This window comes from Ornithodoros turicata, unplaced genomic scaffold (genome assembly GCF_037126465.1).
Source record: "Ornithodoros turicata isolate Travis unplaced genomic scaffold, ASM3712646v1 Chromosome99, whole genome shotgun sequence".
Classification (NCBI taxonomy): domain Eukaryota; kingdom Metazoa; phylum Arthropoda; class Arachnida; order Ixodida; family Argasidae; genus Ornithodoros; species Ornithodoros turicata.
This window is the reverse complement of record NW_026999399.1, coordinates 251,954-270,999: the sequence shown is the minus strand read 5'-3', so window position 1 is coordinate 270,999 and position 19,046 is coordinate 251,954. Positions and strand designations below refer to the sequence as shown.

Below are 19,046 nucleotides of genomic sequence, written 5' to 3'. Positions count from 1 at the left end.
CAAGACTAGCGGCCACAATGACATTCCATGGTGTTCTGCGGCCGCTGTACGCCTGTGACGCCGCGTCAACTGAAGGCAGCGGCGACATGGGCAGGTTTGGAAATGCGCCACTGAGCATCCGAAATAGATCTGTTCCCCCATAGACCACAATATGCGATGTAGCTTGGACCCCTTTTCAACAACTGTTCCAATTAGTTACCTACAAGGTGTGAGCCTATAGAGTTTCAGCATCAGCGCCAGTTTTGGAATTTCAGTGTTGGGCTGCCCTGCTCGGTAGCTCAGTTCCTAAGGTGTTGGCTCGCTGAGCTCAAGATCGGGTTCAAACCCGGCCGAGTGGGGCAGGAATTTTTAAGGAGGTAACATTGTCTATAGCACAATGCGTCGGGGATTTCAAAAGAACCTCGTGTGGTCGAAATTATCCGCAGTCCTACCCTGTGGCACGCACAACATGTCACCGGGCCGGCAAACCCTACATCTATCATATTGACCCCATTGTTTTCTCTACCAGGCTGTGCTTATTACTTGCTGTGCCTTGTATACTTACTCCAATAATACCTCTTACTTTCGTCGCTGAGAATCTTTCTGAAAACGACCATTTTGATGACCATTAACTGACTTTCGCACTGACGTTCGCAACGATCGCAGCACACCAGCTCAAGATAAAAACAGAACGATCGCTTTGGTGAAAATGGGCAACTGTTTATGCTAAAAACACATTCTCTTGCATTCGGCGTGAAAAGTCTTGCAATGAATTTCATGCAAGGGGTCTGCGATCTAAGGGAGGCATCTCGTTTCATGCGCTATTTCCTCGACACCCACCTCGTTACTACGAAGACGATGTCGGACTCGTTGGTCCCAGGGTACTCAACAAGTTTATCCTTAAGTGTCTCATGGCATTTATCTGTGTTAATTGACGGAAGCTGTCTACCAGGAATTTCCAGGAGGTGGGTCCTGTCCTGTTCCTCATTCATCTGGAAATACAGACAGTTAACAAAGATGGGTAGAAATCCAGCGAACCGGTAGAGATGTAGGAAGGGAGTTGCCTCAGGACAGAAGCCGCCGATATTTCGAACAGAGACTGTTCTTCTTCTGGGAAGAAGAACACTCTCTGTTCGAAATATCGGCGGCTTCTCTCGTGAGGCAACTCCCTTCCAGACAGTTAACAAAGTCATGCAAGTGTCCCTAGGTCATGAAATTCCGGGGCCATGAAATTCTATGACAGTAATTATCATCATCACTGACGCCAGCATGGTTGCTCCTTGACATAGGCTCAAATTTTTAAATGCGACTGTCCTTCGAATGCTTTGGTTCCTTTCCTTAGGAAGCCACAACGGTACTCTCGTCAGAGGGTCGCCTTCTTTACCTAGTTATAGTGTGTAACTCTGCTTCTGCTTTTCTGAAAAGAGGAATCTTAAGTGCTTTCAGCAGTGCGTCTCATTGCGAGAGTACACAATATATCTTTACTAACCGCGTCCTACGGACACGCTATAGTCCAATATTTTGAACCTAAAAATGTTTTAGAGTTGCACTACATGGGTTTGAGAATGGACGATTGCAAGACATCCCAGTGCTGAATGAAGCACGCGTAGGATTGCCGATTGCGCTTCATTTTCGATGACTTTTGACACGTGTTAACATTGACGTTGTAAAGACACCCAAGCTATATCCACTCGGTGTATGCTGTCAAATGTAGCATCATGAACGCTAGTACACCATAACAGATAAGACAGTGGTCCTGGTTAAGCCAATAATGTTCTATAAGGCCCTGCAGCAAAACAAGGAAACCGATGGCGTGTCGACGGAAGGCGCGACTTGAAACGAAATGTAGCCCAACAGCAACTTTCGTAAATGCGGCGCTTTAGTGTCTGCGAAAGGAAGACCGGAAGGGAAGGATAGTCTGAAACTGAGTGGAAGGTTGTCTGTCTCTTATTTCTGCCCATTAATGATAAACTCGAAACACGGAACACCGCGATATCAACATCCCTTGCAAACATATTCCAATAATTTGTTGCCGCTATGAAATTGCCTTGCCCTCAACCTGGTTTCATGCCAGCACCTTGGCTCAGTGTGTACCCTCTCTATGAATAGGCCCACTGATGCTAATGCATGTCTGGAAGTCGAGTATAAAATCGTACCACATAGGTGTCGTAAACTTTCATCTTCATCTTGATGTTATTTTCCGCAAAGGCTGCATTCATCTGGAATGTAAGAAGAGAAATAGACGGTGTCCGTTAATTCCTATATTACGCAGTGTTTTTGTCATACGGGTCGAACTTGTGATTCGTATACATTACATAGCGGTACAAATTACAGAAAAGGATAGCCTTCGTCCAAGAATAAGTTCCAACAACATCGTATAGTGTGGCGAGTTCCATTCAGAGCGAAAATAATTTTTCCAACGCATTGGGTATGGTTTAAGCAGTGTTGTACAGCCTGGGGGGAAAAATGCACGGAACAGCACCGTGACGCATCTCTACATTGCAGTGACATCCAACCACGAAAACAAGGGCGGACATACATACTGATACATAAATAGAATAGTGAGTCACCCGTTTCTGACTGGGAGGTGTTGGGTTCGAATCATACCACCGACTGTTCTGAGGTTTTCCCGGGGTTTTCCGGAGACTTTCCACACGAATGTTGGCCCCCTGAAGTCGGCCCAGCACGCACACTAACTCCCCTACACCCAACTTCTTTATGCTGCCCCCTGATCACCTGTCCACATCTGTACGCCGCTCATTGCCACAGTTGCACCGCGGCGCTAATACGGAATAGAAAAGGTTTCATAATTGACCTCTTCCTGGCATAATATAGATGACCACTGCGATGAAGAGATGCGCCAGTGCCGTGCATGTGAACTTTGCTTTGTGAACAGATGTACATGGCGGTACCGGACATGGATATATATATCGTAATGGCTCTGCTTTCAGTTTGTGAGTAGGGATCTCGCAATGTCGCAACGTTTCTAGCCAAGAAAGAATTTTCCGCTGCAGATATGGGTAGCTGCGGGCTGTCTCTCAGCAACTTTCTCTAAAGCACACAATTGAAAACTTTCACGTGCTGACCAGGAGAAAGCTTTTAATGAAGTTTTGGAAGGTTCATTGTCGTGTTTGAATTGTTCTCTACAATCTGACCTGACTTTTCCCTGTGTACTGAGGTATATCTCACCTATTTTATGTGACATGGAAAGTGCAGGGCGGCCGGGACTAACGCGATGGCAATCGTTGAACTTCACACAAAATGCGGGGACACCTTGAAATTGCGTAATTATTTGTAGATATGGGTTAAATGTAGGAGCATACTAGAGAGGATAACGCGCTGCGGGTTTGGCATTAAAGGAACCTTGAAATGGTTTTCGCGAATGCAGAGTACTCTGCAGGAAATTGTTCTCATGATCCCTAGCTATAGCACACACGCCGACTTTTACCCGGCCCGGACTTTTACCTTATTCAGTACAACCGGAGCGCAGTTACTAGACGAAAAATAGCGGTGCGTGACCGCATGGATAGAGGCCTTCGAAGAGGGCTTACGTCATCGCCATCCAATCCTCTCCGCCAACTATGAACGACGATGAGAACACACCCCGCGGTGCCACGTCGGTGCATAGTTTCGGTTTCGACAACAACGACGTTGTAATATCTGTTGCTGAAATGAATTGGAATATGGCGAAAGGCAAGTTATCAGCGATGAAGGGAGACATTATGCGACACACACAGCGTCTAGGAATCCTTCGGCATGTAGCAGCTCGTCATTGAGAGCGACATTTTCTGGTGAAGAAGTTCAGAGAGGAAAACGTTCTCTTATAGCCATGCTGACAGTCAACGGCTATATTACATTTCTCGTAGGATTCTGCCTCAACGGTTAGATAGAATATTGTCTCCAGATCAAATAAAAACATATGTCATGGCGAAACATGCAAGCTTGCTCGCAAATTTCCTAGTTTGCTCGTAAAGGCTTGTCCGCCAATCGGAAGCATGCGGTGTGTATGATGTCACGGCAAGTTCGCCTCGGAGACGGGACGTAGCAGCTATCGCTCGCGCCCGTAGTTGTTATAGAATATCCTTGCTATTTCAACCATTTTCAACTTCATATTTCGCATAGTGAATGCTTTAGTACACAGGAACTAACTAAAAATGATCATAGGCTTGTCCAATATCCTTCATTCATTTAAGAAAGCCTTTTACAGCGGTAGATGTTACGGGAAGGTGTCAGGAAATCGATGTGATTGTACCAAAAAACCCTCGGTTTCCGTGATCCAAATCAACTTAAAAAACTCCAAATGAAAGCGGTTTCGAAATACTCAGAGATGTGTACACTATCCCGGAAAGCGTCTCGAATTTGCAGCGTTTCCTGTCCCGCTAGTGCCGCGATTTTGATTATATTTTTGCCCCGGTAATCCCAGTTGTACATATCCCAACTTACTTCGCAGATGACAGTCCAGTAATTCTCACTCAAGGTAGTTGTGCATATATCAGCAGTAAAAGTGTAACATACACAGTCCGCAGACAGCGGTTAGAGCAGAACTTCGCGTTACGTAATTGTAACCGTCCTGTAATTTCTTTGACGGACCATGTGTTCCGTAAGTAGCACAAATAATGATAGCACAACAAAGTAGAGCAATGTGAAAAGTGGAATTGCTCCCTCGATCATAATCCTTCAGGTCACTATTTTTTACTGAGTTGGAATACACTGGAGATTCTGGTCACAGCGCTATCTCGAATTCAATAGAAATATTACAAAATGGGGCTGTCTGATTAATATTCGGTAATTACAAACGCCAGAATGACGACAGAATTTCAATCGGCCTATGTTTTCCACTTGCACAACAATAAGGCACCTTGGTTTGTTGGTGTCATTTTTGCTGTAATACTGTCAAATGATTCATTTGCTTTATTATTTTTGTCCATGTGGTCTCTGTAAATCTTTGTACCTGCTCTTGTTAACATTGTACTGCTATTAAATTATTAAGGTTAACCATTTCCCTATGTATTCCGTCAATCCCCCTACACTTGTTGCGGTGAATCATCTCCTTCCATCGTCATTCGTGTAGTTGTTCTTAGGCAACTAATAAATCAATGAATACATTTCAAGGTTGCATAATACGGCAACTGTCCACCTACCACCCTGAAACGAAGTAAGCGGTCCATGTTTATCCTCTGGTTTATCCCTGATTCCCTAAATCAGCATTTGCCGCTTCCTATATAGCTGATACTATGCACGAGAACACACGAGGTCCTCAGGATGTCCTTATAGTGTCATCATGTATCGAGGTGTATCCTTAGAACGTCCTACGGATAACAGTCGCGGGCTGTCCGTGAAGAGTAGTTCAGATTCGTCTTGAGCCCGCCCCTGTAGGTAGCTAGCAGGGCGAGCAATAATATTTTCTTTAGTTTACCTGCTAAGGCTTCCTAACACATTTCTTTTGTTTTTTTCGGCCGATGCTGGGACATGGACATTTCTCTAACTACAGAGTGTTCCAACGTAAAACTCTCTGCCTCCAAAAAGCTTGACTATCTATGATACCTGGAGCATTTCTCGTAGAAAGGACAGAAACATGCGATTCTGTTGCAGTGCAAGAAACATCGGCTTTGAAATGATCCAGAGCTAATACTTCAAACAGTTCCTCGCTTCGAGTATTTTTTTTTCTTTTCGTAATCAAAAGAAACATGGACAGCTCACCCGTCGTTTTCTCTCACAGGCGAGCACGGCTCTCGAACTTACGGGAGGCCGATTTATAAGCAATAAACAGGATCTGTTTTAGCTTCGGAAGAGAATAGCACAGAAAACAGAAGTTGGCACTTGTTTCCGTGTAACTCCTCGCTGTGCGTCCTGTAAAACTTTGCAACGCGTTTTGCAGCTTATCTCTTTTTATGTTATACGACAGAGGGACATGTCTCGTTCGGGTCACACTCCTGAGTTTTTTTGTGTTTTTTTTTTATTGTGTGAGTGAGAGCTTACTAAAATAGGTTAAGAGAAAGGAGGGGAGCGTAGCGTGAGACCGGGAGAGGAGAGGGAAGGAATACTGTAGTGCATGCGTTTTCCCACAACCCTAAGAAGATTAGTCAGCAGCATGATGCGTCAGTGGTGTAGGCTAATATAGGCTTTATAGACTGTGTCGAGTTTTTAACGCCCGTGTTGCGGGAAGAAGCATGCAGGGGATTTTGTTGACTGCAAAACAGGACTAATGTATAAGATATCACTGTCGTGTGGATGATGCTATCTTGGCCCCCTGGGAAGGTGGGTGAATGATAGATTAAGACAGCATGCGCTTGCTGTTCGGTCGGCCCCATCTGGCCATTTCGCAGTTCATTGTACCCGCTGCACGTGTGAGCCGGATTTTGGTAAGACTGTTATTTTGGGGGTTACTGGCAAGGCCCTGGTAAGAGAGATTATAGAAGCTCATGCGATTGTAAAGGCCGAAGATAACACTTGTATCAGTCACGCTTCTATCGCTCTACCAAAAAGAGAGCTCGCATTCTTTGAGAGGATTGTATCGGGAATCGTGAGAGGAAGCAACCCTGGTGTACACGTATAAAAGAGCACTCCAATAAACGAGCCATCCAGTCTGGCTTTAGCAGTCAACTCAAATAGTCTGATACATGATGTGAGAAGTAGGACCTGCCCGTCCGTGAGACCGAGAAAAGAGCACGTCGAAAAGCGATAGCCAAGTGAATTTCTCCCGCCCACGGAGCCGTAGATTCTACTGGAAAATGCAGCGGAAACCTGGAACGAGCGGGAACCTGCTTTGCCTGCAGCAAACGGAAACAGAGTCCAGATGAAGTAAGCAAAAACCTGCAATTTTTCTTCACTTGGCGGGTCCGGAAGCAATCGACGTGTTCACCAAGTGCAAGCTTGGCGATCCGGAAAAAAATAGATTTTGACGCACTGATGAAAAATTTTGAAGAATATTGTACACCGAAGCGGAATGAAACATATGAGCGCTATGTGTTTCAATGTCGCGTGCAAGCGGAGGGCGAACCTTTCGAAATGTCCTGAGGGACCTGCAGCTCAAGTCTCAAGCATCCAGAAATAGTGGCAAGCGCAACCACTTTGCGCTGTGCTGCAAGCAGAAGGACACATGTCAGATATATGATGAGAAGTCTGAAAGTGAATGAGAAGAAGGAGCAGGCCACGACGTGGCTATTCTCAACCGTGAGCGTCTGCAGTTCTAAAGATGCTCAGGAATGGGTGGAAACGGCATGCGTTGGGGGTCGACCAGTGGAGTTCAAGATTGACACTGGCTCCCAAGCCAACCTTCTGCCGCACTCTTTGTATAAGAAGATAGGAAGTGACAAAGCAATCCGGGTAGATTGTTTCGTCCTTAGGAGATACAGTGGCGACATGATCAAGAACCTGGGAACTGTGAGGCTGACTACCGTATGTCGTGACAAGGAACAGCATCTCGACTTTTTGTGGTAAAGAAAGAACGCTATGCGATTCTGGGTTTGCAAGCCTTTGAGCAGTTTGTAATGCTTTCAAAAATTGGCAATGACGATTTGCGTGCGCAGGTTTTGGCTGAGTCTCCAGAAGTGTTTCGTGGAAATGGATGTTCACACCAGCACTACAAGATCGTACTGAAGGAAGGGAGCACGTTCTAGCTGATGCACTGTTACGATCACAGGCTGCAATAATACACGGAGACACACAAGATGTTGAGGTTCACGCGGTAAAGACTGTGGAAGCTGTTGTGAGCAAGCCAGCATTTGAAAACGTTTCTTCGTTTGGCAACTACTCAAGACAGTGTTCTGCAAAGTGTTATTCAGTGCATAGAAGACAACGTGCCCGTAGGAGGCGAATTTAAGTCGCGTGCTTCGGAGCTGTCGGTAGTGAAAGGCCTCCTGATTAAAGGGTCTACGGTCGTTATACCACGTTCTCTTCGCAAGGAAATGCCCATGAAAGTGCACGCCGGCCACCGGGGGTTTCAAAAGTGTAAAGCGAGGGCCCGTATGTTGATGTATTGGCCACGTATGGGTGCTGACATACAATAATTCATTGCAAGATGTGAAATATGTAAACGGTTCGCTTATCTTCAACTAACAGATCCTCTTCAAATGAGAACTCCGCGAAAACAAACTTGGTCGCGCGTCGGAGTGGACTTTTTTTTTTTTTTTTGCTGGGCAACAGTTTCTTGTGGCTTATGATGACTATTCAAACTATCCGGAGGTCGAAAATCTTCCTGATCCCACCTCACAGAAGGTGATCGAGAAGAGTTCGAGTACGTTTGCTCGATACGGTATTCCCGTATAGGTGTGCTCTGACAATGGCCCACAATTTAACCGCAGACAATTCGAGGAATTCTCTTAGCGCTACGAGTTTTCACACACCACGTCCAGCCCACATTTTATCCAACGGGCTGGCAGAGAAAAGGGTGCAGGTCGTGAAACGACTGTTAACGAAGAACAAGCAAGCTAAACAGGATTTTTGGCTGGGCCTCCTCAATTACAGAGTAACCCCTGGAAGGCGGACCGTCTCCGATGGAGCTCCTCATGTGCCGAGGAGGAACATCACCGCTGCCAGATTTCAATGTCTGACGTGCAGCACCTGTGAAAAAACACGCCCAGAAACAGCGGGGCCAACCACTTCCTCCTTTGAACCCAGGATCAACAGTGCGCATCCGTGACGAAAAACACTGGACGACCAAGGGCAGGGTAGAAGGAACTGCGGGACCCAGGTCGTATGTGACGGTCACCGAAGATGAACAAGTATGTCGCCGAAATCAACATTTGCTACAGACAGCCGAGCCGTTCACAGGAAGACGATAACAAGATGACACAACATCTACAGCCACGGACATCCCCGCATCATCGTCCATGCTACGGACTACGGCAGGAAGTCATCTCTTCAAGAACTGGAGTTCGAGACCCCATTCGAAGATGACACAAGACCCACGACAGCGGACAGCCCACCAAGGAGTCTTCCAGGCCATCCAGTCCACCAAATAAGCTACACTACGACCGAAACTCTATCCAACTATCCAGTGCAACCTTTTCTTAATGTTTTCTTTAATGTTTGCGTTCATTTATCGCAGTGATTTAATATTTTAACCATATCTGCTTACCACATTTCGGTTCTCTCCTCATTAAAAGAGGGCGGATGCATCGGGAATCGTGAAAGCAACCCTGGTGTACACGTATAAAAGAGTACTTGAATAAACGGGCCAGCCAGTCTGGCTGCAGCAGTCAACTCAAACGGTGTCTGGTAAAAGGATGTTGAGGTGTCAATGTTGTTCCCTTTCCTGTTCTTTTGTGGCCCTTGTCCGCTTCTCGACGTTCCTGTTTCTGGTGTACTGTTTGACGCGCTGCCATGTCGTTTAGTTAAGTGAACGGACCAGGAGGTGTGGAATAAGTTTGCTTCGTGTATGGAATGCTAGCAGTCGTGTGTGCGATGCGCCCTCTGTGCATAGCACGTGCTTTCCCCGGTTTGCTCTGACCAGGTGGAGTTCCAACACTGGAAGTTCACACAATTGGAAGCACGAGCGAAAAATAAAAACAGCGAACATTACCGGTCGTATACCGCTATCACATGGGCTGATTTAGTGCAATTTTCGTGAAGTGCACTCCAACCAAGCGAATGTCGCATTCACTTCGTGCACGATACACGGCTTAAGTGTCGGTTAAGCAATGATGGTAATTACGATATATGAGAATAAACGGCGGCAAAAGTTTTAGCGTTGCACCACAATACCTTCCTCAGAATGTTTCTTTTTTTTTATGTTTAGAAGCAGCTTCTGTAAATGTTCCTCGAACACTAAACCAATTGGCTACAAACGCATGCCAAACGAACGCCGCCAGACGCTGCGAGGTTCTCATATGCGGCTATCACGAGTCATAAGTTTCTTCGTCACAATGTACCAAGATAAGGATGATTTAGAAAATACTGGCTTAAAAATATTGTGGTGTCGATGCCTCTCGCGTTTTCTCAATCATTTTACCTGTGCCACAGAGCGTGCCGTCGAGGCTACACACTCGGTCACCCGAAAAGAAGCGCAGTGAGTTTGAGGAACTCACTAAATCGCTAGGGTACTTTCTGCCTATTGTCACTAAAACATGTCCTGTGATAGCAGACGAATGACACTACGTGCAATTGTCACTTGTTTAAAGAGACACTATATCATTCCGTCTGAACGGAGCATTACTCATCGGGCGCATGCCTCTTCCCGTCTTACGTATTCCGCTGGCTTTGCCTCATGGAAATTACCGAATCATAAACCATTGCTCCTAGGAGCGAATGTTTTGCACCTGCTCTGCCAATGGAACATTCAACGGCTGACACGATTCTTTCAATAGAACAGCTGTCATTATCCGCGTTAGAAATTTTGACCAAGCTTTGGATATGGAAAGCTCTACGCACAGAAATAGAAACGTGACACACAGAGAACGTGTGTATATCATCTTTCAGTGTTCCTGTTTCTCGGTCGACTTCATGAACCAGCTTGCCTACGCCCAATCCCTTGTACAGTAAGTTGTGTTTATGGTGCGTTCCTCAAGTTCCTCGTAGTACCAATAGATCGTTTCTTGTCGGAGGCGTTTCACTGAAGGCACGCTTTCAAAATGACGTTTCATTCTGTTATTACTGCATGTCATATCTGTCTAAGATAAACAGCGGTGAGATATAGGTAGCATCCGGAGTTTGAGGAACACACAATGCGAAGAGCACAACACGAGACTCTTGTGTTGCCCTCTTCGTACGGTGCGTTTCTCAAACTCAAGGAAATGTTACCTGTTTCTACAGTGCACTAGCTCGCTTGCTCTATTCTAACATGCTCATCAGTGATGAGATTCTGAATGTGGTCGTCTCGCTGCTGATCTGCACGATGGCTGTGGAAGACGTCAGAGGTAGCTGTGTTACGTTTTCCTTCCCATGTGTAAGCGGCACGCTGTAAGAAATTTGAACCGCGAACACAACTCTAAATTAACCAGTGGGAAGCTCGTCATGTGACTGACCATATTGGCGTAGTTCCTTCTGGACACATTTCGTTCACGCTTTTTCCTTCAGCGTTCTGAGTGACTCCCTAGTGTTTGTTAGCAACATATTACGTGCACGATTGGTTACAAGTAGAAAGATTTCTCAGACAACCGAGAGGATGACGGCTGAAGGTCCACGCACGAAAACCTCAGACATGCGAAGGCTAAAAAAACAACTCTTAGTATAGTAGGGATATAAGATGAAGAGATATGAAGCGGGGAGAAGAAGTCTCATAGACAGCTCCTTAGAAGATAATATGACGCCTGATATCCGATTCATTCAACGGTTACAAATGAATCAAACACGGAAGAAAACTCCGTGGCCGACAAGGTTGTTTTACGGTTTTGTTTTTCGCTTTCCTTAAGGTACAGTTATTGCCCAAGAGTTCAAGCACAAAGAGCAATCTAGTGCAGAGAGGGACATTCAATTAGGATATAAAAAAACGACAAACTACGAAGTCGCGAAGCACCCCGGGCGAGGACCACGGAGAATGCACTGCTGTCAGAAGTTGCCGTCGAGAGAATCGCCAATTATGATTATTTTTGTTTTTGTCGATGGTCTTATGGCAACCAATACTCGTGTTAGTCTACATGACCGGCAGCTTAGACGATGAAGGTAGACATTGGAGTTCCTGCATTTATGGCATTTATGGCTTCGTTTATGGTCACGGAGCTGGTGATTAAGACATCGGGAAGTCAGTCATATATCGTCCTACAGGAGAAAGGGTGTAGAGTAGACAGCACTGTTGTAGTGCGGCATATACCGGTTGTTTCACGAAGGACCCCAGACTGGATAGTTCGTAACGAGGTGACACCATTGAAGAAATTTCTTTTTCGCAAAGATCCTCGGCACATGGCCCACGAACAGAGTCGTGAGCTGCTCATATGCATCCGCTCACAAATTTAGCAAACTTCCTAATTTTTAAAGTTAACTTTGCACGCTCCTAAGCCCAGTGTTTTACGTATCAGCACCTTCAGCGATAAATATTCAGCGAACAAAAAACGAAGGCATCACGTTCATATGGAATGCCATACATACCAGGGCGTATCTTGCTGCTGTTCCTAATGTTCCGTCGCCCCCGTGTTATGAACTAGTCGGATGAACACGACATTGACAGCCCGGTACCTGATTGAAAGAGCACATTGCTTCGCTGCTCCGCACAACGCATATGTATACCGAAACCGATTAATTGCTCGAAAAAATCACTAAACGTCGAGTTTTTTTTTTACCTAGGAATTTTTTCTCGCTGAAGGTGCCCATACAAAAAACAGATATACTGTAGATGTGTGAAGTAAAATTGAAAAATTGGGATGTGTATTTTATTAGTGAGGGTATGCAAATGAGCCGCTGACTGCTCTGTTCACGGCCGATGTCACAAGGATCTTTAACAAAAAGAAAGGCCCTCTTTGGTGCCACCTGTTTACGAATTATTCAGCGGAGGAACCTTCCTGAAACACCCGGTAGAGCAGACGCATTCCTTCTGCACTTGACGTTAGGTGCTCTGGTGCTTTTTTGCACAGTTGGGTGGCGCATATTTGGTTGGTATCGTATGCCTTGGTGCATCTAGCGTAATCGCCATCATCATCATCATCATCATCAAGTTTTTTGTTTTTTTTCCTGGAATGGTAGGACAATGAATCAACAAGTAGGATGCGTGCTAGTTCATGAATTCGGGACAAATCCATTTTCTTGAGTTCAGGGACCGGTGAACCCTACGAAGTGGACTCAATCAAGTCTCTCGTATCCATTTGCTTAAAACAAAAAGTACAGAGTTCTATAGCTTTCACAGCAAGCTCTATCATGCAGATAACCTCTCCCACAATGTCCGAAACATACCTTCCTTTTCTCTCTACGCATTCCCATCATAAGCACATTTTTCACACTTACCAGATTAAGCTGGCTTTGTGCATATATCATGAATTGTTCCTTCGATATCGTGCTGTAGCTGCGATCACCGACGAAAAGGACTGTGATGGGACGTGTTTCTGCCAGTTCAGTCAGTTCTTCGTCGGTCAGTGGACCCCTCGTAGCTGTAATTGAATATAAAAGCATCAGTGGCACTCGGCTCATATTTACGTGTTACTCTAGCTCCTATTTGTTTGTTATGTTGCATATTTCGCATGTCAAGTGAGCAGAGTGCTGAAGGTACACCCGAAAATATGTTTTCTACAGCGGCTATTACAAAGCTCAAAGATCTTTCTTGTTAGGTGCAATGCGAGGCTTACAGGCCTGTAAAACGCGGATTGGGCCCGACCGAGATGAAGGTTAAGCGCGCATTGTGAAATGGATTCAATGGGAACTCTGTGGGGCCAACGTGCATAAACAGTTGTACAAGACCAGAACATTTGTACTCTTCCGCCATTGGTGCAGGATTCGTTCTTAGGCAAATATTTGGATTTTTCATGACCGGAAGTGAATTAGGCGATTGAATGCCATTTGGTACGAGCTACATTGATGCATTATAGATTTGGATGGTACTGATTACAGCTAATCGATACCAATTTCTATTGCCAACTAGTAGTTTTTCAGTTCATTGGGTTTTTGTCATCGTATTATTAAGTGATCGGTATGTTTTGCGTCAAAAGGCGCATAACGAGTGTTGCGGTGCTAACCGATCATACTGAATCGCGCGCGCTCCCAACCCGCGCACCTGAAGAGAGAGAGAGAGACAATATGGGTGTAGTGGCACAAAGGCCAAAGAGCGCCATAGCTATGGCGGGTTTGTGAGAGAGGAGGGTGAGAGAGAGAGAGAAGAGGATGAGAGAACAAGTGAGTGGGACAGTTAAAAGCTACCTACAATTATGAGCGATGCGATGATCCAAGTTAAGAGATTTACATGATGACTTAGGTGACAAAGGCTATGAGCGCACTGCGAATAACGTCATTTGAATGAATGAAGAGTTCCTCTCCAGCTCTGACGACGAGTCAATTGCGGTTCGGTTCCCAGTCGAAGTTCCTAGCGTCATATGCTACTGCGGACGTACGTGTGCTACTCGGTCTGTGCAAGCGTCTGTTGGAAGTTACGGCTCTTCGTGGTACGGACGTTTGTCATTCAGAAAGATTCGCCTTCAGGGGTGTCTCCAATTTGGGAATCGCACCAGTTTTCGAGTGGACAATTGGTAGCGATTGTAGGGAGCACAGAGTGTCAATGTTCTACGCTCGTTGATCCGTCCGCAACTGATGAGAGAAGTCCCATCGAATATTTGCAACAGACGTGACCGGGCATTAGGCAAACGTGTAAAACGTCATTCAAATCGTCATAAAGGATCATTCCAGCTCAAACGTCCGAGGTCGGTTGCTCGACCATCAGGGATTTCGACGAATTTTTTTTGTTTTTTTTGTGTTCCCCTTCACGTGCACAAGACAAATGCAAAGTATTACGCTCACAAAGCTAACCCCTTCTCCGCTAGGTGACGCGAAACTTCCTCGTAATGAGCGAAACCTTACTCCATTTGCGCGCCTCCCGCGTGCCAACTGTTCAGCGGATCGGGAAAATTTAAGAGAGATGCGCTTGAAAAAGGGTATGTCTATTTGTGAGCGCGTTTCTAGCGCTTTTGAACCTAAAATAACACAGAAGAACGTCTGCCGAAGTTGCGCAAAACTTCCAATATTGATGATTTCTTTATGCCGCGGTATGCATCACACATAGAAACATTTTTTGTTTGGCTAATCCACATATCTAGGCATTACCTCAAAAAACTTTCAAGCCCCTAGCTGCAGCCGTTTCTGAAATAAAAAATCCCAAAGTTCACTTTTTCCGCAAAAATGCCTAAGTAGAGACGGCAAAAAAGCAAACTGCCGAACGGCCGAGAACGTCGAGTGTGGTATCACACTGTAGATCAATGTATCTAGTTTGCAGGAATAGAAGATCTCGAGGGTGTTTTTCTTTGTTAGTGATACACAATTTTTTTAGGTAGAGCAGTGTAGAGTCCACGCCGTAAGTGAAGTTTCCGGGTTCCGGGCGCTCCCTCCCACCTTCGAAACACTTGGCTGTTCCACGCTTTTGCTGTAGTATAAGTGCTTGTGAATAAAGGAAAAGTGCCGGACACCGACTTTATGACACCGTGGAAGCTAGCGCGACGTCAACGTCGGTCCTTCGGATCCCCAAATCCGCGGGGCTGTACAGTTCGCTTTTCACTTCACGAGGAAAGTACATCGGTCAGTAACCGCCGAGAAGATCTGGGAGATGAGAATGCCGATATTGTGCAAAGATGCTCATTTGGACCACAGAAGTGTAGGCCTTTCTACAGCATCAAGAGTATTCAGCTTTCAAGTCTCACGGAGGAACAGCAGTTCACAATATCGTCTCGATCTCGGCGCAGCGCTGTAATCATCAACGAAATATGTGGATACCACTACTACTTCTACACTAGTAAGTACCCGTTTGCAATAACATCCAGAACCTGCGCAGATCCTTTTGCAAATCATAGAAAGAAAGTTCGGGGCACAAAGAGCATTTCCGTCAGCTTTGCCCGAAGGTTGACGTTAGTCGGCCTGGCACCTGGCGACAAGCCTTGCGACAAGGAAAGCGCCTCTGAGATCGTCCCTGTAGCTTCTTCAGTTGCAACCCATGACAAGTCCACGTCGAACGGCAACAGTCATTACGATACACGCAGAGGATCGTTAGGTGCCTTTAATGTTTCCTTGCAGGCTATCAGCGAAACTCCCGTGAAAAAGAACATCTATGACACAAAGAGAAATTTACGCCAAGAAGAAACTGGCTAAGATTCATGCCAGTGCTAAGTCTGTAATAGAAAAGAGCCTCGGAGTCAGAGTGCCCATTGAAGCAACACACGAAATTCGTGCGCTAGGTGACGACCGACCCCAAGGCGTTGCTCTCGCAGTTGAAAAAGAAGTACCACGAGAAAGAGTCTGTCACCAAGCGCACTTCAATACTACACTTTGGCACCTGCATCATGGTCTCTACGTAAAGTGATGGAGTACTTCGGAGCACCGGAGAGAATGGTTAGGAGATCTAGGGAGCTGAAAAGTAGCAAGGGTGTGCTCGCACAGCCACTTCCTCGAAGGAGGAGACCACTACCAGTCAACGTACAAAGCTTCTATGAAGATGCCGCAATAACATACTGCCTCCCGGGCAAAAAAGACGTTCTCAAAGGGCACCAAATGAAGATGCTTCTAGTCAACCTTCGTGAAGCATACTGTGAGTGGATGCAACGCAACCCGGATGTCAAGCTTGGGTTTTCCACGTTCGGATCCTTACGTCCGCCGTGGTGTGTACTGGCAGGCGCTCCTGGGACACAATCTGTCTGCGTGTGCTTGTACCACCAGAACTTGAAACTCATGTTTGCTGCAGTGGGAGTGAGGGAGGAGTATAAGCACTTCTTCGAAATGATGGTATGCAGCATCACTAGCGAAGAGTGCGTGACAGGGACATGTATAAGCTGTGTAGGTGTCTCAAAGGTTCGAGAGAAGATGGAAGAGGATGAGATACTTCGTTCTGACTTCTGGGACACTGTGTCATTTCAACAGTGGGTACCCGGAGCCCAAATTAGTCTTCAGACGACGGTCCTTCCAGCAGAGGATTTCACAGAGCTTCTATTGTCCAGACTCGAGAGCTTGAAAGTGCACCATTTCATCAGTAAAGAGCAGTCCAAATATTTATCAGCCCTAAAGGACGACTTGCCTGCAAATGAAGCTATAGTCTTACTCCACTTTGCTGAGAACTACAGCTTCATCGTTCAGGACGCCTCCCAATCCTTCCACTGGGAGAACACACAAGCTACGATTCATCTGATCGTGGCGTACTTCCGCACAACTGACACCCCCACCCTCCAACACAAATCGTATGTCATCAGCTCAGATTCTGTGGCTCACAACACAGCTGCTGTGCATCTGTTCCTGAGGACGTTTCATGGTCACTTTTTGATTATCCACAATGACATAAAGAAGATCCACTACTTTACTGATGGAGCAGCCTCCCAGTACAAGAACCGAAAAAACTTCGCAACAACATCTGCCACCATGAAGAGGACATCGGTGTGCCAATATGGGTGCCAAAGGAAAAGGTTTGCAAAGAAGAAGAGATACTCGGAGAACGGTTCCGGAAAGCTCTTTCCGTTCCAGGTACACGCAACTACCACCATTTTCAACCGTTGTCGCAGACGCACCTGCGGGCATCGTTAACACCAGCGTCAAACAAAGGCGATATTTTCCGCGTTTTATGGTAGTGTCTTACCTAATTTGAGGTTCACTGTGAGATGCAAACTTCTAGTGAAACTTTCCGCCGAGACTCAACATAGAAACATGCGATCCGGTGGTAATTGTGCGTGTTATAGTGAACTCAGTCATAATTTATTTGTTGTTGTCGTTGTTGTATGTTGAACTCTTAAGCTCCGTGTTTCCCGTGTCTTTGCCGGAAAATGTCTTGCCACTTGTGATATTTTTATGCATTAGTCATTAAGGTGTATATGACGCTCAGCAGTTAAGAGCTGTGGGGCGAAAGGAGCGCCGGGAACCCGGAAACCTCACTTACGGCGTGGCCTCTACACTGCTCTACTTAATAAAAAATTGTGCATCCCTGACAAAGAAAAACACCCTCGGTATCTTCTATTTCTGCAAACTGGATACATTGATCTACAGTTTGATACCACACTCGACGTTCTAGGCCGTCCGGGAGTTTGCTTTTCTGCAGTCTCTACTTAGGCATTTTTGCGAACTTTGGGATTTTTTATTTCTTTCTTTCTTTCTTTCTTTTATTGCTCTCAAACAACGAAAAACAACATACAATAATAAACAGGACTGCGAGGGCAAGCCCTGTGATGCAGTCCAGGCAGGAACACAATTCAATGAAACACACTGGGCGAGGAGCACTGTCATGAGTACAGTTGGAAACTAGGATACAAAAAAAAAATACATTAACACATCCGAGTCGATGGGGAGAGTGAGGGAAGACAAAGACAGGAAAAATGACAATAACATGTTGCGATCTATTGAGATGAGCGGAAGTAGTATTTAATACTGCGCTTAAAAGCGGTGGAGTTGGTAATTGTGCGCAAGTTTCGGGGCAGATTATTCCAGGTCTGGCTGCCAAAACATGCTAATGATAGTGAGCCATAATTAGTTCGAGGCGTGGGAAAATGCAGTGTATTGGTGTCGTGCCTAAGCGGGTAAGGCCGAGCAGGATTTTGTACGGGAATCTGGTGCCTGTTAGCAGGTGTGTGAAAGAGATCGTGCATGATTAGAGACACTTTGTACTTCAGAAGGTCGAAAATGTTAAGGACACCAAGAAGTGGAAAAGCAAACCTTACGGATTCTCGAGGACGTAAATTGAGTATAATACGGAGCGCCCTTTTCTGAGCCACCAGCAAAGGCTGTAAGTTGCTGCAATACGTAAGACCGTATACCTCCAGGCCGTAGGAAAGGTGTGAATGGAACAGCGCGTAATAAACAATGAGCAAAGTGTTGATAGGGACAAAGGACCTGAGCTTAGCTAGAGCATACAGACCTGACGTGATTTTATTTTGAACGTGACTAATGTGCGCCTGCCAGTTTAGGTGTTCGTGGAGTATAACACCCAAGAACCTAGCCGTCGTTGCACGGGCAATAATAAGACTTCCGAGGGAAAGTTGCATGCCAGAAAAATCAAGAATTCTTTGGACGGGGTGGAATACAACATACGTCGTTTTCTGTGTGTTGGCCAGCAACTTATTCGATGTTAGCCACATGTGTAATTTTTGTAGAACAAACGATGCCTTACGAAATAGGTTGGGCAAGTGAGTATCCTCGACAAAAATATTTGTATCATCTGCGTAAAGAAAACAGGTAGAGGAGAGGAAGTCTGGAAGATCGTTGATGTATACTAGGAATAAGAAGGGACCCAAAAGAGAACCTTGTGGGACTCCAGTGGTCAACGGGGGAGGGAATGATGATGAGCCACAGTTGAAAACAAACTGCTCACGACCCTCCAAGTAATTTTGCAAGAGTGATAATGGAACACCTCTGATACCATATCTTTCCAGTTTAGTGAGTAGAATGCTGTGGTTGATCAGGTCGAAGGCTTTGGTGAGATCCACAAAGATCCCCATAGTTAGTAATTTGGCTTCAATATTAGTACGAATCTT

General features: G+C 45.7%; 1 protein-coding gene across 1 annotated transcript in view; it reads right to left on the bottom strand.

The window, feature by feature from the left end:
• Nucleotides 1-395: 395 nt before the first annotated feature.
• LOC135374685 (uncharacterized) overlaps nucleotides 396-19,046 on the bottom strand; it is a 30,222-nt gene continuing 11,571 nt past the window's right edge. Inside the window, exons 4-7 of the mRNA XM_064607611.1 lie at nucleotides 12,853-12,995; nucleotides 2,136-2,198; nucleotides 820-971; nucleotides 396-582 (exon numbers count right to left, since the gene is read on the bottom strand). Of these exons, the coding sequence (XP_064463681.1) occupies nucleotides 519-582; nucleotides 820-971; nucleotides 2,136-2,198; nucleotides 12,853-12,995 (422 nt within the window). The 3' untranslated portion in view covers nucleotides 396-518. The remainder of the gene's footprint in view (nucleotides 583-819; nucleotides 972-2,135; nucleotides 2,199-12,852; nucleotides 12,996-19,046) is intronic.